Genomic DNA, 23,895 nt, shown 5'->3' on the forward strand with positions numbered 1-23,895 from the left:
CCCTGCCTTATTTTCTTTAAAGTGAGCCGGGTCCTGGTCACAGATTTGTTTGTGGCTCAAGAGAGTCCTAAATATTGTCGGTGCATGGTGCCCACTGAGAAACAGCAGAGGAAAAAAAAGGAAAAAGGGAAAAAAAGAATAAAGAAGTGTTCCCTGGCCCTGCTGATTTACTACTCGACTTTAATTGGGTTGTAAAATCAAATCCAGAGTTGTTTCAGGAATGCCAAAATGTGATTCCTTGGCTTGTTTACAGGAGGAGCCCAGCAGTCAAGGACACAGACAGATAGTGAGTGAGAGAAAGTAAGATAGTAAGGGAGGGAGTGGGGGGGCAAGAAGATAAAGGGCTTGTTAAAAGAGAGCAAGCAGGCTAAAGAATGGAGACAGATGGAGAAGAAGGGATGGGGAGGGAGGAAGTTGAACTAAGTTTGGCCCATCATTTACAGGCCTGGCCTGCGCTGCTTCACTCTGATTAAAACCGCCTGTGATTTATTTCAGCCAATATGCCTTACCATGAAACAACCAACGGCTCTGATGTGCGAGACAGAGACTGTATGGGGGGGTGGGGGGCCCACACAGACACCAGCCTGGCAGCGTGCAGCCTCTGTACAAACTCAGCTGCAGGATACGTCGTACACATGTAGCAAAACAGACGCGCAGCCGGCGATACAAGGGGCCGATGTTGAAGTTGGAATTAACAGCCTAGAGAAGAGGGTTTACAACCCAACCGTTGCGGGCCTTTAACACATCCACAAACACAAACAGTGCATATTTTCCTCGCGCGTAGTGAAAATAAATGACGACGGTGAGGCAGAGTTTTCCAGCTGGGGCGCTCACCCAAGCCCTGTTAGCGGCTGGCTGGCCCGGGACGGACGGCGGTGGAAGCCGAAAGGATTTGAGGATTTTATCGGCGACGAGGGGCTAATTTGCACATGATTAAGAAAACACACAGTGTAAAGTCTCTCAGCGACACCAGAGATCCAGAGGGGGGGGGGGGGGAGTCTCGGCGTATAGGAGAGGTCGACACTGAAAATGAATGGGAGAAAGAGAAAGCAGAGGGAGGAGGCGGGGTGGGGTGGGCATGGAGACAAACAAACCTGCACTAACAGACTCACAGTGAAGTACCTTAAAGCAGCTATTACTTACATTCCTTATGGGTGATTACCACGATGGAGACAGTCACCGAGGCCCCACAATCCTTTGGAATTTGTGTCTGATTTCTGTTAACATAGAGAAACAGATTAAGGCAAATATTTATCTCCCTCTAATCCCAGAATCATTAAAATGCCATTACACTAGAATAAAATATTGAAAATCAATGGGGAAGCCATTGTTCATGTGGACTGGTAGTTGCAGCATAAGCACGGAGACATTTTTATTTTCTAATGCTGCTGCTGAACTCCTGAACCCTCATTATCCATTTCCACTCGGTCCAAAATATCATCCCTCACCATGATCATTTACATATGCATCAGACTGGTATTATTTCTATTGTGATTATGAGACCCCTGCCTCACATCCGTTCCAAAGAGCACTTAGGGGTAATTAGGTGTAAAGCTTTGCAGGGGGAAAAAAAATGCCTTATATGGGGTGATATAAGGCAGTATTACACATGATTGCATATTAGTGTGCTTCTCTCTCCGCCCTTCCTCATCGCTTTCTGCATCCGTCTCCATTTCTCCGTCGCGTCTCACCCTTCCCTCGTTATTCCTCGGTCGTGGAGGAAGAACAATGTGTTTCATTGCGTATGCTGATTCAACCTGCCTCCAGTGACCCTCCAGTCAGTGAGTGAGACAAAGAGAGAGAGAGAAAGTGGGGAAATGGTTCCTGCAAGTTCGAAAAAGAACAATCATTTCATCTCGGAGGGCTGGGAAAGACTTAGTGCAGCTCAAAATCTACTTAATGCCCATCTCTGCCGTCTCTTAATCACCCTTTGTAGCTATATAGAGAGTAAAATAGCCTAATCTACTGTACACCACTAATCTTTCTACCAGTCAGCACTCGAAGGAGAATAGCAGTACACAAGCCAAATAAAGGCATAGAGGACAGCAACCTCCCTTTGCTGTAAAAAGTATAAGTAGGCCAGCCACAAGGGGTAACGTCTCCACAGTTATAGCACAAAGAAGGAGAAAAAAAACAAAAAAAAACAAACAAGCACCAGAGGCAGCCTGAGCTGACACTGAGGCTCGGTGATGTGCTACAAAATAGTTTACATTAGAAACATGGTGTTTCATTTAGCCAGATAAGCTCGGTTCAGAGGTCTTTGCGTGGGGCTCAGCCTCCCTTTGCTGTCAGTACAAAGCCGAGCTGAGAGGAGGAGGAGGAGATGAGTGGAGGAGGAAGGAGGGAGGGAGGGAGGAGGAGAGAGAAGGGAGGAGGAGGGAGGAAAAAAAAAGGGCAAGACAGCCTCTAATTAGCTATGCAAATCCCATGCACTGTCGGATTGAGTTTTGAAATGAAATTGGTCCTTTGGATCTTCTCAGCGTTTTTTTTTTTAATCTCTGCCAATGTGACCGGTTAAGCAGGGGTGGCTTGAAATGGTGAGCAGAGAGGATGGAGAGGTTTCTTATTAGAATCAGAGCCTCTGAGTCCGACTAGAAGACCCCAGCGAGCAGTTATCCATACACTTGCTGCAAACACACACACACACATACACACACACAGCCATGCAATAACCCACCGCCCCTTTACACAACATGCACCTAAACACAGACCTGTCAGGGAACGGGGGTTTCATCAGTTTTCTGTCCATTACAGCTCAGTGCTCCCAGGGGGCTCCTAACCAGAGGCCCTGAAACTGTTGCCTGCATGCCTGCTTCTGCGGAAAAACACAAAGACGTGGAGGTGAGGTGTGCAGATTGGATCATCTGCTGAAAGTATCTACACGTACTACAATTTACATGTGGTAAGTGAAGGATTTGATAGTCCATTGCTAATAAGATTTCAAAATGCTTGAGCGCTCACATCACCGAAAAATGCGAAACCTCAAACCTCAAAATGATTTTCGAGCTGACCGAGGAGTCATTTCAGTTATTCTACAACACAATGCGCAACCCCACTATGCAGGCTGTACCTAACAACTTAATTTCACAGTGAAAACTGTTCCCTTTTGCCAAGAAATCATTAACCTCAAATGGCACGGTTGAAATCCTAGCAGTGGCTGTGGTGAGCTTTTAGTGTCCTCGAGGGCCAGGGGTTAGAATTAAACCTTGTAACAAGCCAAAATGTGGCTGTACATTAATAAAAACTGGCCACCTCCATTTTCCCCCGTTACGACTAATCCTTAATACTTTAGGGTGCTGTCTGAGAAACAAGCCTCACATTGTAATAAAAAAAAGCTTAAATCCCAGTGGTTTTGAAAGAGCACGTTGTTGCCCTCTCATAAAGGCTTGAATGTAATTGGACCAGTGCGTGTCCTAACCCCCAATAGATCAAGGGTTAGCAAAGCAGGTACTCATTTGGCATGTCAGGGATTAATTGCCTGAGCCGATGGTCGGGTACAGAATATATGTCCGGATCAAAGTTGTGTCCTAATACGTGACTTGTAATTAGGCTCTCAAAAGGAAAAGGAGACGAGAGGAGACAAGAGGAGAGGAGGGAAGAAGCATTTCGCCTTGACATTGATGAGTTAGAGCTGTGCATGACACAAGGCAGCCCCAGTGGAAAACCTTCAGGTTTGTTTAGGGAGAACTGACATCTCTAGAAGTTGCCATATTGCAGCATTTGGAGATGTTCCATCTGTCTGCGTCGCTGCACATTCATGCGGGTAATAAAGATTGATTTAAGTGTAATATAAACTGTTATATGGCAAGGGCACAATGTAAACATAAGCTCAAATGAAAATATATCCACAGTGTACACAACGTATCTCAATCATAACACACAAATGTGCACTAAAACATGTCCTTTGCCCTTGAAGATGTTAACCCCACCCCACTATGCTGTTTTCTTTTTTCTTCTTCTGTTTTTTTTTTTTTTTTTACCATGTTAGAGGAAACATAGTCAAAGGAAACAAAGAGCCTCGACTTGTATTATTACATAAATATCAAACCCTAAAAAGGCTGGCTGGTTTATGCTCCCAGTCATCGTGATTGGGTTTGACACTTTCCATTGATTACATCACGGTTTATTACATTAAATCAAACAGTGCATGTGAAAGTTATATGTGTTAGTTAAACATAATTGCATTGGCTGAATTTTTGGTCATCATTTCAAAGACTACATTTACCAAAGTCAGTGGAAACATGTCAGATGAGGAGCTAAAAACGCTAAATGCTAACACGCTAACTTGCCAACACAGTGACAATACACGTTGATGTTAAGCAGGTGTGAGGTTTGCACGCTGCACGAGAGCATTTGCTAGTTCAGATTTAAAGGGGCTGTCATTAGCTTTTTAAATTTGGTTATAAATCCCCAAAAATGCAAACAGCGCAGGAGGAAAATTCATTCTCTGGGGACCATGATTGTTTATACAAAATTTCATAACCATCTTTCCAATGGTTGTGGAGATATTTCAGTCTGGAACAAAGTGGTAAAACAGACTGACAGGCCGACATTGCCATAGAACCACATCACTGGTCTGTCCAAAAAAAGGACTAATTTAGGCTTCGGGGCAGCTCTGGAGCTAAGAGGCCATTTAGCCGAACAAAGCCATCCCACAACTGCTCTCTGTGTGGCAGAATATTGTGTCTCTGTTACTGCAGCGCATGAGGAACTGAGTCGTAAAAAAAAAAAAAAGTTGTAATCAAAGCACCGAATGCTGCAATTTCAAACTGGAAAATGTAGTCGGGATGTCTTCATGTGTCAGAATAATGTGCGCTTTGCCATCTCCAGCAGTAGTGTAGTAAACAGTACAAAGAGCTCGTCCTCACGGGAGACTACGGCAGCGAGTAATTAGATGTTCAAGTGCATCACCAGTGCAGTTATTTTTACAATCAGAGGTGATGCACGACCATCCTAAAATAAAAGCCTTACCGTCCTTTTTGCTCATGCTCAGCGAGTATATAGCTGCCCACGATTTCAAAGGCAAGATGGTAAATCAGCTGTAAAGACTGTGACAGCTGAGGGTGTTGTCTGCGCTTGTGTGTATGTGTGTGTGTCTCTCTCTCTGTCTGTTTGTGCATTCACTCACTGTGTGCAGAGGTTCATATTTTGCCTGCGAATGTTTGTGCATGTGTCTATCCAGGGCCTGGACTGGGTGTGGTGTCTGCGGCCCGCATGCAGGCGAGACAGGGATTCATCCTGTCTGACTTTGGCTTATCACCGGACTGGCTGTCACCTAATGAGATATCAGTAACCATGCATTTATAAAGGTGGAGGACGGGGGACGGCAGAACGGCTGCCAATGCTAACCAATTATTTGTCTAGACAAGTTTGATGTTTGTCCATGACAAAATTCTTTAGCTACACCCGTCTCACACTGTTTCCTTGTTGATTAGTAGCTGCACTGAAAGTTTAAACACACTTGCCAAGCATACTATCATTGCTTCTGTGCTTTAGAGCCCGATTTGCTTTAGATCCATTGTTGGGCATGTTACTTTTAAAAAGTAATTAGTTGTAGTTACTACAGTAGTTACTTAAAGGGACAACGAGGAGTTTTGGAAAAGCGAAGCGTTTTCACACTACATTTATGAAAAAATGAAGTCAGAGGTTCAAAGAGGTTCACATACCGTCGTAGTTCCGACCATAAACGGCGATTCTGCGGTGTTATTCTCATAACTCGCTATGAAGGGAAACGCTGGTCGGCTCGACCAGAATTTCAGCCACCACTAATAATAACAACATTACGATAGAGACAGATCGATATATTTATCGAAAATGGGCCCATTAACAAGTGTGGGTAGCGGAGATTCATCAACATTAACGTGAGACTTTTTTATAACCGAATAGAAACTCCTCGTTGTCCCTTTAAAGAGACCCAGAGGAGTTTGCTTTTGGTTATAAAAGAGTCTCATATTAATGTGGATGAATATACGTTACTCACACTTGTTAATGTGTCCATTTTCGATAAATATATTGTTTTGTCTTTATAGTTATTTTGATATTATTATTTAGTGGTCGACTCACCCTGCAGCATTTCCTAGTTTCAGTTTCCCGGACGCTGCCTGGCGGATCATGGGAATAACGCCGCCAGATCGCTTGTTGGCATCGTTTATTGTCGGAACTACGACAATATCTGATCATCTTCAAACCTCCGACTTTTTTGCTTCTGACCATCTTGTGCCGGTCCAAGAATTTCATGGTGTGCGCTGAGGCTCATGGGAAATGTAGTGTGAAAACACTTCACTTTCCGAAACTCCTCGTAGTCTCTAAGTTAAGTAACTGAATTTACTACATTATAAAAGTAACTAATTACCAGGTAAAGTAACTATTGTGTTACTTTTTTAAAATAAAATGCTCAAATATGTCAAATTACATGGACTCGCTCCCCTAAACACCCATTTATCTGGAACTAACTAATCTGGATAAACGGCTTTTCTCTGATAACAGTTTTTTTGATTACTCATTACTGAAAAAAAAATAGCGCTGTTATTTTATAACACTGTCATTTTATAACACTGTTACTCCCATCACTGTTTAGATCTAACTCTCTGTGTTGTCACCACTCGGCGCTGGATGCATCGAGAGGCAGCTGACATGGCCATCATGTTGACAATACTCGGAGCTCAGTCATTTCAAAGCGAGGAGGCAAGACTACAAACGTTTGGAGCCCAATGAGCCATGTCCTCACACTAATCTTTCTAATGCCAAGAATGCCCAAACCACAGTGACAATGAGCGACAGTCCACATTCAGAGGATCATCCCCATTAGCCCTCACTCTGCCCGTATCCATCTCCACATTCCTTTGTAGGCGCAGCGTCGGGGGGGCGGGGGGAGGCTATGCTAAATGTGATGCATTAGGTGCCAGCGGGTAAACAGAGGCTACCAAAAATGTTATTAGTGCCCTCTACAACAGGCTCTAAACGGAGGGGATCCAAATAAAGAGTAAAGACTACAGCATGTGTGTTGCAGTCTTTGGATAACTACATGACGTTGAGGGGCATTCTTTCCAGAGACGAGGAGACTAAAAGAGGGATCCCGCCAACTGCAGCGAGATCCCAGTAGATACAAAAGGCCCGTCATAGTGAGGAGACCTAATCGGTGTTGCTTAAAGAACGGAAAAATGCACGTGTGTCTGTGTTTGTGAAGCTGATGTTTTTCCAGCTCATCTGGAGCCGCCGTCGCAGGCCCCCGTCTGTTGACCTCCATCCGTGAAGTGGGTGGCTGTCCCCAACCGTGATGGCACTGACAGCAGACATTACCTTTGACTGACAAGGTGGAGTGGAGGCTGTGGCATGAAACAACAACATCCCAGACTTTTTGGATCACACTATCTGGGTCTTTTTGAGATGAATACATAAATACTGCAGTAATGTGTCGGGTATTACACAGAGGAGTCAAACAGTCGTGAATAGGGGGGGGGGAGGCTAATGTCAGTTTTTGCTGTGACATAATCAGTTTATGTAAATTGCAGGAATTATTTTAGCCCCACCTTTGTTGTTATTATTAGTGAACACCACAGACAAAACAGACGGAACTTTTCTCCTGCTAAAAATCCGCATGCCCACCCATCGTCGCCATTAATCACCGCTGACAAACACACAAGTCGTCCCGAACGCACCGGGGGCATGTGAGACGCCTGTGAAAAGCCTCATCCAAACACAGTCTGACATAAACCCCTAGGATTTCCCAGGTGTTTTGGAGGCATGACATCACGTTGCCTTACGTTCGAACACAATGAGGACTTTGAGAAGTGCCGGTGAGAACAGTCAGCAAAACAAGCTCCGAGCCATACATCAACAAAAAAAAAAAGAAAAAAAAAAAAAGGGCCCTTCTAAATAATATGGAAAGTGGAGATGAGAGCCAAAGCAGTTTGCAAGCAGCTGAATCCAGTTAACGCCTGGAAAAAATTATAGAAACGTTTTGACGGGGAGAAGGAAGGAGGGAGGAAGGGAGGGAAGGGGGGGCGGAGGGGAAACACCAATGTCTGACAATTTGGAGGGGTGTGTGTGTGTGATGACAGCTGAGGGGGGGTATACATATTCAAAGAAACAATATTCTTTCTCACAGCGCGCCTCTGTGTCGACATGGACTCCTAGCTTGTCTATTTTTTTTCTAATTTTATTCCAGGTCTCTGGAAACAACCGGGTGTTTGTGTGCAGGCCGTAAGCTGTCAGTTTTACCTTATTAAAATGTCATTGACTCTTAAACTGCATATTTATGCGGCGTTAACCAGCGCCTGATGGCAGAGCTTGCGTATAGTTTTTTCGTTCTGGCTGGCAGGCTGAGTCAGACAGACTGTGTCACCCAGAGATAAGCTTTATTACACAATGTATGCACAGGAGGCCTGTTTGATTGATGCTTCTCCATTATTATTATGTTCTGGCTAGGTAATGTATTCCAGGCTTCCATAAAAGACCAGTTTGAAATTAGTTGTGTCAAATTGTGGCGGCAGAGGTGTTGGCCCTATCTCTCCTATCTGTACATCGAAATGAGGTTGCGCTGACATTGTGGTTAGGAGGGGAGGAGATGGGGGTAAGGGAGGGGCGGGGGCAGAGGGGATGTTCAGTGCAGACCTGGATTTCTTCCTCCAGTAAATGAAGCTTTTGCAGCAGACTGGAGGAGCAGGTTGGGTTCCTCCTGACGTGTTAATGCTTATCTATTTAACTCCTTGTTTCTAGCTGCCTTCGAGCATCTCAATCATACACATAATTACTGTTTTCAAAGCCGTGGCACTGATTCCCCCTCATGCATCTGCATTCCCCATCCTCATTATATGTGAAGGGGAGCTGATGGAACCTTGGCAAGACTTTCATTTTATCACTCTGTCATCCTACCAGCGTTTAAAGTGATATGATGGCTCGTGTTACGACACCATGTTTTATTCTCATTTCCCTTCCTTTGGCAGCTCATCAGAGTGAGGGTGGGGTGGCGGTGGGGGTGGGGGTGGGGGTGTCTTCTTTTTGGGTCAAACACAAAGCTTTTTGCTGTGAGTTGTGTGAATGGAATTCAACATTTTGACCAGTTTGACAATCGGGGTGAAAATTGAGAAAGTATATGGCACCTACACACATACGGTGTTGCATCTTTAGACCCATGGGGGTGGAGACAGCAATATGTTTGGTGTGTAGAGGGGGGAAATGCTCGAGGGAAACATCCACATACCTAACCGTTAGCCCAGATGTGGCTCTGTTCAGATTGTCAGAGCGGTCACATCTGTCTGGGCTCTGCGATCGGTGTGTGTGTGTGTGGGTGGGTGGGTTGGTGCCTCCGTGTGTATAAATATGTCCGTGTGTGTCAGTTTCCCAGCATATGTGGCTGTGTACATGAGTCTGTCTGTGTGTACACTATTTGTCTGCATACTCGCTGGTGCTGATGGATCCCAGTTAATGTCCTGCAGCACAGGGACTCTCATCCCTTAATAGCTTTAGCAGCGAAGAGTCCACCTGACTTCAGCAGGGCCCAGGGTGGTTACAAGTCGAACAGTTGAGCAACGTTTTACGGCTTTGATAGCTTCACTTACTCTGCAGTGATTAACTTTAAGTGGCTTTGTAGTAAAGCCAGACGTTTAAGACCCAGTTTCACAGTTAAAGGCCACGCTGGTCCAACTCAAAACAGAGAAGAAGGGGTTCAGCATTCAGCTCTGATTAATTTTTGCATCTGGAGTTCACACATTGGCAATGGACACCTCCACCTTTACATTAGGATTATATAAACTAGCTGCACACTTTTCATATCGGTACCCTATAGTGACATCATTTTGTTACCTCAGCTTGGGTTTGAAGGCTTTAAATTCACCACGCTATGAGATAATAACGGAACATTACGAGACGGAGTTGTTTTAGAGGTAAATTCATTCCTGTCAGGGGCAGTTTTTCACCAAGAAGTCTCTGCATTTGCCTCGAAAACAACTCTGTCTTGTAACGTTCCGTTATTATCTCATAGCGTGGTGAATGTGCAGGTCACAACTTGTCCCTGAGAGCGTTTTGGAGTTGTTGGATTGTGTATTAGATGAGTTTGATGAGGGGAAACCAAGAAATCCCATTAGCCTCCATACAGTAGCATAGTTCTGAGCAGCTCACGGCTCTGCTCCGCCGTTCTAAAAAGAGCTTGCACTGACAAATAAATGTAACAAACCTACTGCTATAGGAATTATGGCAATGGCAAAAATGTTGAACTATCCCTTTAAAACTAAAATGAAAATCCTGTGCTCCAACCTCAGTTTGTGAAAGATGCAGGACAATAAAAATCCTAGGGCTCTGTTCTGACCAACCAGATGGATGCATTAACAATCTCAAAAAGAAAAAAAAAAACTTGAGAAGCTGATTTTTCCTTTCAAAAAAAAAAAAGTGCTTTAAACCTGCATTGTTTAATTTCACATGTGCTTTATTCTTCTACAACTTCCTTTGATGCCACATGCATTTCCAGCCATCTTGCCACCACCTGTAGGTCAGTGCAATATGTGCCTGCATGTGTGGATCCTTGTGCACATACAGTACATGTGACGAACTAAACAGAGAACAACTGCTCCAAGAAACTTCACAGGTTACTTTTAAAGACAGTCAAACAACATCGCAGCATCACAGTCGGTGATCAGCACTCTCCCAAAGGAGATTTCCCTCAGGAGGCTTCAAATCATCCTCTTCAAACTTTGCGTCTGACGTTTAATGTGCAAGGGTGGAATTTTTAACACAGTTTGTCAAGCAACAGATAAGATACTTTAGTGTTACTTAAAGTGCAGTGACCAGATTGAACATAAAACATTTTGAACTTTTGATTCTCTTCAGCAGCTCTATTTGAAGATTTGAAGAGGGCTGGTTTTGTTGTGCAGCTGTATACAAATGTGTAATTTTTGGTTAATTCTGTGGCCAAGTGGCTTCCTGAGTCTCAGTCAATCAGTAGTTGTGATGCATGGGGGAAAAGGAGCAATGAAAGAGTTTTCATATCCTACAGTGCATAACTAAAGGTCTGATCTGTTAGAAGCACAGACACACAATTGCTATGTTTTTCAAGGCAAAACAATCATTTCCAGGCGGTGACGACACAGAGGTTAGAAGAAGACGCGCGGTGGCAGCCACATGCAAACACAACCTTGTCGCTGCTTTTTGATTATGTGCCGCACTAACAAGGTATCATTCACGCTCCAGCTGTTATTATTGAGTTATCCGGGGCTAGAAATTTAATTACACTTCTGAGGTGTCTGGAAAATTAAAAAAAATGTAAAACAAAACAAGAAGAAGTCAACAAATGGCCATGGGATTAGATTTATTCCAAGAGGCACCGGCGGGCCAGACGCTGACATTAACAAATAGTCTTCATTAGATATTTTCCGTCTGACCAGGCGAGATCTTCTCTGATGTAAATAATGCCAGTGTGGGACGAGAGGTTGGCTCCTCACCTACGGATGAAGGATGGAAAAAAAGCCGCCTTATCAGCAGCGGGAGACGGAGAGTTTATTGTCCAATTGACAAAGAAAAATCACCAGAGAATATAATTTCCTTCTCATCTTCCCCCTGTTCAGTAACGCAATTTAAAATGAGAGTTTGTGGTTGTATTTCATATAGCGACAAACTTCAGACACTTACCTCCCTAAACTTGTTAATCTAATCTGATCAGATGTAACAAAGTTGTCTTTGAGTTATTATTTAAATCACTACCACCCATGAAACTTTGAAATAGATTTTAAACTCACGGAGTCGCTTTGTTGCCTGTTGCTTCCAGTTATCAGCACTGGTGTGTTAGTCTTTCCCCTCAGAGTGTCTGCTGTGCTGTCGACATCAGATGTAACACGATGCCTTTCACACGTCATCCCAAAACACGTTCTCGCTGCCAGTCATCCCAGTTCTCATGACCTCTTTGACGGGCGAGGACCAGACTGTGTTTTTTTTTTGCGTTTCAAACCCGGGCGCACCTGAGAAGTTAAAAAAAAAAAACATGCATACGTCTTAAATCTGACAGCTGTAAAAAGGTTTAAATTAATATCACAGCACACCTCATAGATGGTCCGAGAGGAGATGGAATGTCTGTGGGGTAAAATGCGAGGAGATCAATCTTTTTTCCAGTCACTTCAACCGTCCATTTGTCATTAGCAATGGAGCCCTCTCCAGAGGTAAGGCAATATCCGCCATATCTAGCACCACAGTCTTATATATCGCTGCATCTCTGCTCATATACCCTTTAGGGAGGTCATTAATGGGAAGGAGGGGTGGGCTAGGATCTCCAAAAACAGTCTCTCTCCCATACATCATGCTGCACGCCATCAGCTTTCCTGACTCTGACGGCAGCTACGCCCGTCATCATCGGCTTTTTGCTTTGACTAAGAATTATCCTAAGTATGCACAATAATCACACAAACTGAGGGTCCTGTTTGTCTTGGAGACCGCTCCGATTCTCACATGTCCATCACTGCAGTTGACTTGCGCCTCGCTGCAGGCTGAAGACCGCACAGAGCCAAGCTCATTTATAGACGGAGGTTTGAGGTGTCACGCCTGGGGTTTATATCACTGTCAAAGAAAATAGGTGAGAGGGAACCAGAGCAGGCGCATGGTAGCTCTCTGGTGCTCGGTGTGTGTACTAACTGTGCAATGTCACACCCGGGAAAGTAACTTTAAATGAGTCTGATTGCTGTGATATCATCAAAGAAGTGATTTAGGTCCCAGTTGTGGTTGTGCAACATGCCTTAAAACCACAAAATCACATATTCAGCGCTAAAGCTAATACAGTTTCCACATGGCTCCGTGATTTGTCAGCGATGTGACATGAAACATGGTCATTTGCCAGAATAAAGAGTTGCTGCTGAATGTGAATGTGAACATTAACTGTACGACATCAGGCCGAGACCATTTAGCGAGAACACAAGCAGCACAGAAACGTCATACCATCGTTGCAGCCAGGCAGAAAAACACCTGATTCAACAAATGATTGCTTTAATCGATTCTGCTTGGTCTCCATCATCACATTACAACAGCAAACAGCGTGAAGATATCCTGGCCAGATTGCAGGCCCTAACCCTCAATCCCACACAATTTCAGGCTCAGTTAGCAACATAATTAATTCAAACTCACAGTTGGAAGATGTGTGTTTTGTGATTGCGCTGCCCTGTGGTGGTTAAAAAAAAAAAACCCACAGCCTAGCTGTCGTCTTTGGATGTATGAGCAGATTCCTATCTGCAGGAAATGGCAGATCAGACTTCCACATATTGCTTTTTAATGAACACAGCGCGTCGCTGTCCAGTGGGGGCTCTAATGGGCTCACATGTGACGCATCATCTGCGCTGGTCATTTCGGATGCCAATATCAGTCCCATATCACCCAACACCATCTCTGCGTTTTTTGGCCTTGTACCAGGCATGAAGCCGGGTCAAAAGGTCAACGTGGTGTGGATTTGTTCCTGGACTTGTGTCTCTTTGTGTCATTATGTTATCACCACTCCTTGCAGCCTGCTTTTATGACATTGGAGGACAATAACACAAAGGCATTTGATCTAAAACTTTTGCAAATAAAAGGAGTTTGGTGAAAATTTGATGACGTTTGTCTCCATCACCTGAAACTTAAAGGGGAACTGTGTAAGTCTGGTCGCTTTTTCTCTGTTTTGGTTGCTTTTTTCTCTACGGATTGCATATTTCAACCGCTACCTCTCCTCCCCATGCGCATTTGTTTTCAATGTAGCCAGCGAGAAGGCAATCCTTACCGGGTGTGTTTGTGTCGTAGCGCCGTAAAGCAGTCCATGTTTCTTGCAAGATGAGATCTGGGACACCGGGTCGGAGGCGCTGATCTTCCAAGGTTGGTTTTCAGCCAAGAGACCCTCCATTCTCCCTGAAATAAGTAAGGAGCTGTTTAATTGAGGTAAAAATCTTGCACAGTTTCTCTTTAATTTTGATGCCCGTGTTTCTCCAATTTTGTCCTGATTCCTCTCAGTAATTTAAAGTGGACACTAGTCAAATTCATCCACATTTGACTTAAAATCCAATGACAGTTGTTGAGGGTTGTTTGCCACTCGATACAGCAGATCTGTCATTATTTTTTCACAGAACTTGAACTTATATGAATATTTAATATTACAGGGAGATACTTCAGATTTGAAACCAAGTGTCCAAGGGCTCTAAGTAAATATTTATCCTGTATTAAAACAACCCTTTTTTTTTTGCTCTCTTTTCCCAAATTCCGCATGTGGAACGTTTAAAGGTTGAGTTTCATACCTTGGCTTGAGGCACAGTCGCCGTGGCAGTGTTTTCCTGTCGTGTCGTGGCGCTGTTGGACGATTGTCCTCCTGTACAGTATGTGACACATCATAGCCGGCCATGTGGCGCACACATTAACCTCTTTGCGCCCACACCGGCTTGTGCTTAAACCTGATTACTGGCCTACAAGTGATGGACATGATGCAGCCACACAACCTTGCAGCATGAGCGGCGCCTTCCTCCCCACCCCTCCTGCCTGGCTCATAATCAGCTGCATCCTGCTGCCTCTTGGAGGAAGGAATGTGACACAAAGTGTAACACGGCACACACAAGCCTCTGTGCAAGTCATTTTAGAGACGAAGACACATGCTCTGGCATCATACACTGCTGCGAAAGGGGGTGGGGGGGGGGTTTAATCTTCACTGAATGTATGCGCCTCCATGTATCATTCATAAATTAATTACGCTTTTATTCTGAGGCATATCCATTGGTATCAGATTATACTTTTCCTTTGAAAAACACTGTCACATGTGTAAAGATTTATCTTTGTAGCATATTAAAACAAACTGAATCACAACACTCCCTTCTGAAGAAAAAATAAAAGACAGAAAACCACTTATCATGCCCTGTGCCCTCCTTCTCAAACAAAACTCTGACGATAAAGCGCTGATGAATGGCAGCGTAATCCCCTGTGTGCTACAGTCAAACTTGGTTGCATGTAGATATTTTAGGGACTATTTAGAGAAAACAGCCCACTTCAGATGAGCATTAATCTGATTAAGAGCACAATTTATTTGGGTTTCCGTGCTCAATAGAAAACCCTTCCTGTTGAGCGCACGTCCTGCCAATGAAGCTGAAGAACCCAACCTCGATGAATGGCCAACAGCTGTGTATATAGAACCAGTACATTTCCTCTCGCTGTGAAAAAAAAAAGTAAAACACTGAGTCACCGCTCACACACAACGCACATATGTGCAAGTACAGTGTTCAACAAGGAGATTTTACCATTTCTAAGTAACTGCAGAGTGTAGGTAAATATATCTTTGATTAAATAGGTTTGGAGACATCTGGGCCGTGCTGTTAGGACTGTAGGCTACTACTTCTTTTTTTTTCGAGTTTCTCCAATTCTTAACAAACTGACCTAATTTAGCTTTTAAGTGGGTAGTGCCATTTCAATTTTACTCAAAATAAGACGGCTTTAAGAGACAAACTCCTGGAGCCAGGGGGCTCAGCTTGTGTGGAAATGTGTGACGCTGATCGCAGTTCAAGCTTGGAACATGCCATAAATTATAAACATACAATTTCCACGTGTATATCTTTTTTTTTATTTTACTAGCTGCATCTGTTTCTAACCATGTTTGCCCCTTGGAGGATTGTAATTATTTGACCACCTATTCTATATATGTACAGTGAAGGTTTTAGCAACTTATCAAATTTATATGCCATTAAAACAGGCTGGGGTGTCTAAAGCTGAAGATGAATATTGTCCTGAAACTGAAAAGGAAAAAAAAAAAAAGCAGGCTTTTATCGCCATAGATTTCAGGTCGAGAAACGTACAGCCATAATATTGGCAGTAAAGATGTCTCCTCCAAACTGACAGCTCCCAAACCTCAGTTCATAAACCTGTCTAGAGATTATGTGCATGGCTGAGACACGCAGTCTAACTACTTGGCCAGCTCAGCAATGGAAACAGTTTCAGCTCGCCTATATTCTCACTGTTGATGGTGCATTTGAGAGAGCTGGTGAACAAGTGTAAGTATGGTTCATACATTTCTATGAAGGAAGGGAAAAAAAACAACAACCCCAAAACAATCAGACGTCCCTTATTTGGCGTCGCCCTGGCACATGCTCGCTTTCCCATGGCTTTCCTGAGAAGTTATTCAATATGCAAAGTAAATGCAACATTATATTCAAACGATAATAAACAGTTTGTTTTTGTTCTCCCTTTAAACCTAAAACCTCGACTCTGCATCAAAGATTCCAAAACGGCTGCGTCAGTGTAACCATAGTGCTGCAATTTGGATAAATGGTGAAGATGAAAGCCGAATTACGTTTTTACATGCCTTCTAGACTGCTTGCACATTTTTCTAAAAGCACCAACGTCTGGGTGTGTAATTACACACTAAATGCTGTTTCTTTTTTTTTTTTTTAAAGGAAGTATGTGTCGCTGCACAAACATTAAGCCCGACTGAAAATGGGTACACTGCACAATAAGACACACACACCCCAGATTTAGAGTCTCCCTCTCAGACGCCACTGAGCACAACAGTGCCATTAAACTAATCAATGGTCTTTATCAGCAGTGGCCAACTTTTCTGGCTGACAGTGTGTCCCCCCCCTAAAAATGAAGCAATGTCTGACTCCTTGACCTAAATCTAATATAACCAAAGCCAAAGCGGTTCCCTTTCCCACTTTATTTAATTTAAATGGTTTTGAAAGGCCTCAGAAGACAAAATTAGCAGTGGAAAGTAACTTAATACTGGTACATAAGTAAAACCGCTACACTTTGATTTACAAGTATTTCTATTTTATGTTCCCTATATTTCTAATCCACAATATTTGACAAGTGAATGTATCAGTGTGAACAATTTAAGATACTTTTTCAGCTTTTATTCTGTCGTCATTTTATGAAATGTGCAAGTTCACACTACATGAGAAGTATTTAAAAGTGGCTTCACCTCGACAAACTACAAGATTAAACTGTCACTCACACATTAATGCATCAGTGTTAATAATCTGATAATATAACAAGCAGCAATTTTCTACTTTCTAATATAGAATATGTAAATTTGCTTGATAACAGATTACTCATATTACGTATTACTATTCAACTCTTTCAATGGTTTTGAACTGCAGGAATTTACTTTTAACTGTGCACTTTTATACTGTTATATTACAACTTTTAAAGAGTTCAAACTTCTTCCACCTCAATGTGAAAATATCCACTACTTCACAAAAAAAAGAAACCTGTGGAAAAAGTGGAAAAAACGTATTGCGCATTCCCTCCCCTCACGTTAATCATGTCCGACCCCTCCGACTTCTCTTGTGACCTCTTTTCTACGGGGTCCGGACCGACGGGTTGGGGAATCACTATTCTGTTACAGCGCCACTCTTGTTACTATGTAAACACATAAATAAGTAAAGTGTGCCAACAGGAAGTCTAGAAATTTACAATATTTATACTAATTTGTGAAAAGAAAGACGAGTTTTAATTCAATCAGTATGATACGAAGTAGTGTGAAGCCATTTGACCTCTGTGGGGGAATGGTGGGTGGGTGTCATCACAGTGGTGTGAGGGGGTTGAGCATCTCTCCAGTGTCAGAGAGACAGAGAAAAGACACGGGCGTGATTTGTTAAATGCGGGACACCCCCATGTATTGTTTCGACAACATGGGGGACATCTGGCACTGGCAATACAACCCAGTGTTGAGGTCTCCATCCTCTTTCTCGAGCAGTGAGCTGTGCAGCATTGAAGCACTGCCTTCATATTCTCATGCTAATACCCGAAAAGGCAGGAGCAGATGTGAAACATTTGGTTCTGTTCTTGTTCACTTGTAAAGAAATAATGTGGCCACTTATTATTTCACTGTTTTTGTCCCTCTGCTTGTCATAAAAAAAAGAGTTCATGGCAGGGGCCATCTTCCTTGGTGGCCTGAGTTTAGCTGCATGCGGACGCTCTTGGTCGCAGAAAATGGTCTCGCGAGTATTGTGAAGAGTCTGGCGTCTGAAAACAAGCTGCGACAGTGGAAAATTTTGGCGATGGCGCACTCGACAAACATATCTCTGAAATTAGCCCTGCAAGCAACAACAACGCCTTGTGTGTTTGGGTTCATGTGTTTACATATTGTAATGTCCCTTGCTCTGAAAGTCTGTGTTTGTGCTTATATTAAATATGCTCATTCCTTTACATGAGCTTTTGTTGAAAAAGATCTAATTTGTATGATAATGGATTAAAAAATAATTACAATAAATGTATAAAAATATGTCAGTTTGTCTGTACTTTGAAAGTTTGCAAATGTCCCTGTCATATTTCTTTTCTGCATGATTTAATTACAACCTTATTTGTACATGAAGATCCCCTGTGATCTGGCTGAGATGGGCTGTGAATCCGTGTCCCCGCCTACCTGGAACATCATTGGCTCCTGCCTGCTCCTCTCTTCATCTCATTGGTCGGAGAGGTGCCTGTCAAGCAACCTTGACGTGCGAGACAAGTTTACAACTCTATACACGTGCGGCTGGTACATCAGGGCTTGTGGTGGCATCCTGCACAGAGCAGGGGAAGAAGACACTTTGGTACCTGCAGAGTGCATAAAGACATTGAACACTGTTATCAAGGAGCTGTGTGCTTTTATTTGGACAGTTTTCTGTTTGGGCTCAGCTCTCTCACCTGTGTGCAGCAGGTATCTCTTGTTTTTTTTCTTCTTTTCTTTTCTTCTTTATATTTGGTGGAGACAGAGGTGTTTTCCACAGCACACTGTGGATGAAGACTCACTCTTCGGTTTCTTCATGGCAAGAGGACCCAACTATGTGTGCCTAGCATGGCTGTGGCTCCTGCACCGACCACCCAGGGACCGGTATGGCTTTTAGCCGCATCAGTAAACTGGACCCCCCATCCCGAGGCATCTTTAGGAAAGCGGCGGTCATGCTCTGCTCCCTCCTCACCTCTCTCTTCCTCCTACACTGCCTCGCCGAGCGCTGCGGCTCCACCTCGCCCGCACCGGTCCAAGCCTCCTCCTCCGGCCGGGCTGCGGGGCTCTTCGCGGACCTGAGGTCGCTCCGGACTAAGAGGCTGGTGTACGAGTGGACCGCCGCCGGCTCCGAGCTGATGAGCTACGGGGTCGACCGGCGCCCCTCGCTGGTCCTCGCGGACGCGGACGAGCGCTCGAGCCAGCGAGTCTTGGAGCTGCGCGAGGAGTCTCTGATCTTGCCGCCTCCGGATCTAGCCGCCTCCAGGAGAGTGTCGCCGAGGTTCGCAGGTAAACTCAGTCCGCTCGGGGAGGGGAGCAAGAAGCTGCCTCAGGCTCTCATCATCGGGGTGAAGAAAGGAGGGACCCGGGCTCTGCTGGAGTTTCTCCGGGTTCATCCAGACATCAGGGCCGTGGGAGCGGAGCCGCACTTCTTCGACCGCAACTATGAGAACGGACTGGAGTGGTACAGGTGAATAATTAATTAATTAATTATGCGAGAAATTTTTTTTTTTATATATATTGTTGTTCTTGTTGCATAAATTCAAATTCACATGATCAAATCGAGGTTAGTGCAGAAACAGGTATTAAATATGCATTAATTATTGTCACTCTTAAATCCAGGCTGAACTTCAGTTTATTATTATTGGTCATTAAATTGCCAAGATGATAGATGATGGTGTTTTTCCAACTTTTTACTTTGCCAGCTCCTACATCACTGATAAAGGCTGGTCTGCATGAGCCAGGAATCTTTATTTAACATCTCAACTTTTATAGAAGTAGCCTAATTGCTGCTGGAAGAAGCACTGTGGACAAGCCTGTTGATTTATTACGCTACATTAGGGCCTGCTTTCATTAGATGTTATCAGGCTGCTCATTTTGATGCACATTTCAGGGTTGACTGCCTCTGTGGTCAGAGCCACGGCGGATTCTCAGTTTACAGCTTGATTAGTCTGAGAAATAAGACGAGGATGGATCATGATGAATGTTTGATATCTTAAAACGAGCTGTAATTTTTTACACATTTTCTTTGGAAGAATTGATGAAACAAAGAACTCCAAACAAGTTTCAATGAAAGTTTCTCTAAACATTTTCATATTTCACTTTTGTTTAAAATTTGGCAAAACTTTGCAAAAAGTATAAATCTTCACTTCCTATTGAAGTTTTCTTTTGTAAAGTTTAATAAATGTAATCCTCAAACTAAAAATCATATTTGCCGTTAGAAATAAATAATTTAATTATTAACAAAGTTTATTCATACCTCTCCTACTGCACTTTTTTTCCTGCAAGTTTCAGAAAGTTGTACTGGAGTTTAATCCTTAGGTGAGCCAGCCATTTAAAAAAAGTATCCTACAAAACACTTAAAAGTTTAAATAAGATGCCACTGATCCAATAGTATTAATGGTATTAAGATTTAATTACAGTTAAATCATCTTTTAAAGTTTGTTTCTTTATTAACTCTTGAGGGGGGAAAGTTTGCAGCCTCGTTAATTGTGAATTTGCTTTTATAGATTCACTTTCAGTTTTGTTGATGAAAGTAAAACTTCAGAGCAATTCCTTTTCCTCCGCATAAACACACATTTACTCTCCTCCGGATTCTCCGTGTCTTCCTCGTCCACGCTGCATTTTCCTCGCTGGAGCCGAATTTGTGATTGATTTCATCTGTCACCGCCAATGTGTGACCGAGTGTTGTGTGTTCACATTTCCACAGGCCTGTGGGGAATAATGGCTCTCCCCCCCTCTCAGTGGTTCTCTGTCTAATGGGGCATTGCCGACATTGCAGCTCTGTTATTAAGAAGGATTAGGGCCATAATGAAAGGTTACCTGAGTGTCTCGGGAGGTATAATTCACCTTTTGATTGAGTTAACACTACACACAGCACCTACTAAAAGCCTGGAGACAAAACTTTTACTCTCGCTCACCGACAACTCCCTTCATATACCCTCCTGACTCACCCCCTCTCTTCCCCCCGAACACTCTGGCTCTCGCCCATCTCCCACTCACACACCTCCCTCTTTGTGCCTCTCTGAGAGTGAACATTCTCTTTTCGCCATCACTCTTTCACACCCTTCTGTTTACCTATTCATCCATTGTGGGGGTTTATATCCATGAGGGTCCCATCTATCCCGAGGAGTTGCCAAGATTCTCTGGAATTTGGACCGTGCCTCCAAGGACAGACCTCGGTGCCGGTTCCCCTTAATGCCGTCCATTTAAAACAGAAGGAGCTTTGAATTGCAAAGAGGAATAAATAACTGTTAAAACAGCGCGGGCCCGCTCTGCAGGAGTTCATCTTGTCAGTTCTCCTCCACAACGTCTGAGAGGGGTCTTCCTGTTGATAAGCTTTTGTGGGGGTTTTTTCTTTCGTGGAAGCCGCTGATTGAGTCGCGTTCATTTGAAGTTGTTGGCTCGGGGTCATGTCGAGGTGTTGTTGTTGTTGTTGCTGTGCACTTCAAAAGTGTTTGCGGAAACCAGGAAATCAGTCTGATTGCTTTGCTAAATGTGAGCAGCACCTCATCAAAATCGAGGTCACAGTTACAGTGCAGACCACTTCAAACTCAGCTGACAACACAATTTGAAGAACAAGCTCCCAAATACGAATGAAGCAGCTTCACACATGTTGAATACTCTATCTCATGAAATAATCCTAAAAAAAACACAACAAAAAAACCCCAGATCTGTTGCTGTTTGTACAAAACCAGGCCAGATTTCCTGTGACTAATCACTGTGTCCAATTTGCTTGAATTATGCAATTCCTTTCATTAGCAATAGTGAACACTTCAAACATGGAAGCTTCCGTCTCAGGAGACCCTTTGTTCATTGTCGAGGCTGATGTGTGTCCTCAGCATGAATCACTCGTCTCTGTCCCTATGGGAATGTGTGGAACATACTTTAGCACCTCTAAGCTCTTAATGTGACGTGGCAACATCTCCGGCCTCCCCCTTTTCCAGCCTTTCCCAGAATTATACTTGTCTGGCTTGTTGTGGGAATTTTCCATCAACTGCCCTAAAAAGTCAGTCGCACACCCGAACCCCAAGCTATGATGCAAAAATCTGTAATTTATGGAGAAGGATAAAAAAAGTTGCCGGTTTTTGACAAGCGTGGCTGTCAGAGCATGAAACATTGGTATAGCTTTGAACTTTTTTGCTTCACTTTTATGTTGCCTTAAAATCTGAATAGTTGTGTCAAATTCTGTCTCACCATCTGCATTTATTTAGATCTTAGTGAACCTTCATCTATTGATTTTTTTTTTACATTTCAATGCATTACTTTTTTATGGGTGTTCCCGGTTTGCATATCCAAGATGTTGACTGGCCATGGTTGGAATAAAATGCAGACAATTTTGCGAATTTACGTGAAGCGAAATGATATTTTCAGCGACATATCTCTTCCTTTTCATATATTCCTTGTGCTGAGGCATGTTCGCAGTTCCCAGTTGTGTGCTTTAGACCTTTTGTCGAACAGGAAACCAACACCCGGCCCGATTGTCCAGTCGGTCAGTGTTACATTTCACTACACATTTCTCAGCTGTGTATCTGTATAATCACACACACAACCTGTTAGGGCTTTTGTTGTGGAAATGGACACTCAAGAGTGAACAAGGAGGTCAATCACAAACAGTGTAAACTAAAGCAGAGGTCCATGCCACGGAGCAGTCACTATTATGTTTTCGGCCTTCTTGGGTTACTGACCGCCCAGCTTTCACCCGTCTAGACCCAGCCGCCGCAGTTCCCGTTTGATGTCTGCAAACCGGGTGGATCAGGCTTCACCAGAGCCTTTATTGGGTTAATTACCCATCAAAAAAAACAAAACATGCATGACATGTTAACACACACATATATTTATCTAGATATAAACAAATACAGTCCTATTTAGTGTAGGGACACACATTTGTTCTGTTTTTTTTATATGTTTAGGCAGGCTTTAAAGCTGTTTATTTCCTGGAGTTCTCATGTTTCTCAAGTTAATCTGAGTTAGTGTGTTCACCCTCATATATATGTAATATTCAAAAGCATGAGAAGGCATTATAAAAAGAGTTCACTCAGCTACGAAAACTGAAGAATCACATTAAATTAGGGGTTTCCCTGTTCATAAAACTGGCCTCATATGAAAGGGCGTTCTGTAATGGTAATAAAATAAAAAGGGTCTTAATCATAAAAGCAGTGACCCAGAGGAGACTTGTGTTAGCAAGTGGCACGTTGTGTAGCCCGAACTAAAATGTCTGTGTTGGAACAGTCTGCGTCTGTCTGTGTGGCAGGACGGATTCACATGTGGACATTCACACAGGAAGTTAAAGATCTTCTGTCTGTTTTTCAAACACAATCCAAGACCCAGATGTGAAAGTGCAGAATAATAACATGAGCCGTGTTTGTGTTTAAATTCCATGAATTTTTTTTCATTTGCGATTAGCATTTACCTACATGAGGCTGCTCGGTCATAGGTTTACAGACACATGTCTTAAAAAAAAAAATTAATAAAACGATATATGTCACGTGACTTTGAAATGAAGCTGATTTCCAAGGTTCTCCGATGTTGCCTGTGTTTAACTGTGCGGTCGAGTTGAAACTCTGGCCGTGTTTGCCGCTGTGTGACTGAGTGTCTGAGCACAGAGAGAAAAGCAGCGGAAAGCATGACGCAACTTTTAAATGGGAGCGGCTAGATGTTTAATAGTGAAAAAAGAAAAAAAAATACTGACAACCTCTTCAGTTGTGTGTCTTACAGGGGTAGTAAAGTTGTAGTCGAAGTCGCTCTGAGCCAGACGGCGCTGTGTGTTTTTCTAAACCATGTAATTCCTGTAATTTAACCAATTCACAAATATATTGGAAAGTGTGCAACATACAAAACTGACATGTGTGTGTACATGTTTATTGTGTATCTGCACCAGCTGGTCACGACAAAACCAGACACCAGCTGGAACATGAGTCCAAATTTAACTGTGTGTGTATGTGTGTGCGTGTGTGTCTGTGTGTACTATAAGTCCGTTTTTATGTCAGCAT

At 43.3% G+C, this 23,895-nt stretch overlaps 1 protein-coding gene across 1 annotated transcript in view; it reads left to right on the forward strand.

Moving 5' to 3' along the window:
• Positions 1 to 18,444: 18,444 nt before the first annotated feature.
• LOC146967467 (heparan sulfate glucosamine 3-O-sulfotransferase 3A1-like) overlaps positions 18,445 to 23,895 on the forward strand; it is a 31,075-nt gene continuing 25,624 nt past the window's right edge. Inside the window, exon 1 of the mRNA XM_085762110.1 lies at positions 18,445 to 19,373. Coding sequence (XP_085618236.1) covers positions 18,793 to 19,373 — 581 coding nt within the window. The 5' untranslated portion in view covers positions 18,445 to 18,792. The remainder of the gene's footprint in view (positions 19,374 to 23,895) is intronic.

Source organism: Trachurus japonicus, chromosome 19, assembly GCF_045865225.1.
Source record: "Trachurus japonicus isolate A0001 chromosome 19, Traja_1.0".
Taxonomy (NCBI): Eukaryota; Metazoa; Chordata; class Actinopteri; order Carangiformes; family Carangidae; genus Trachurus; species Trachurus japonicus.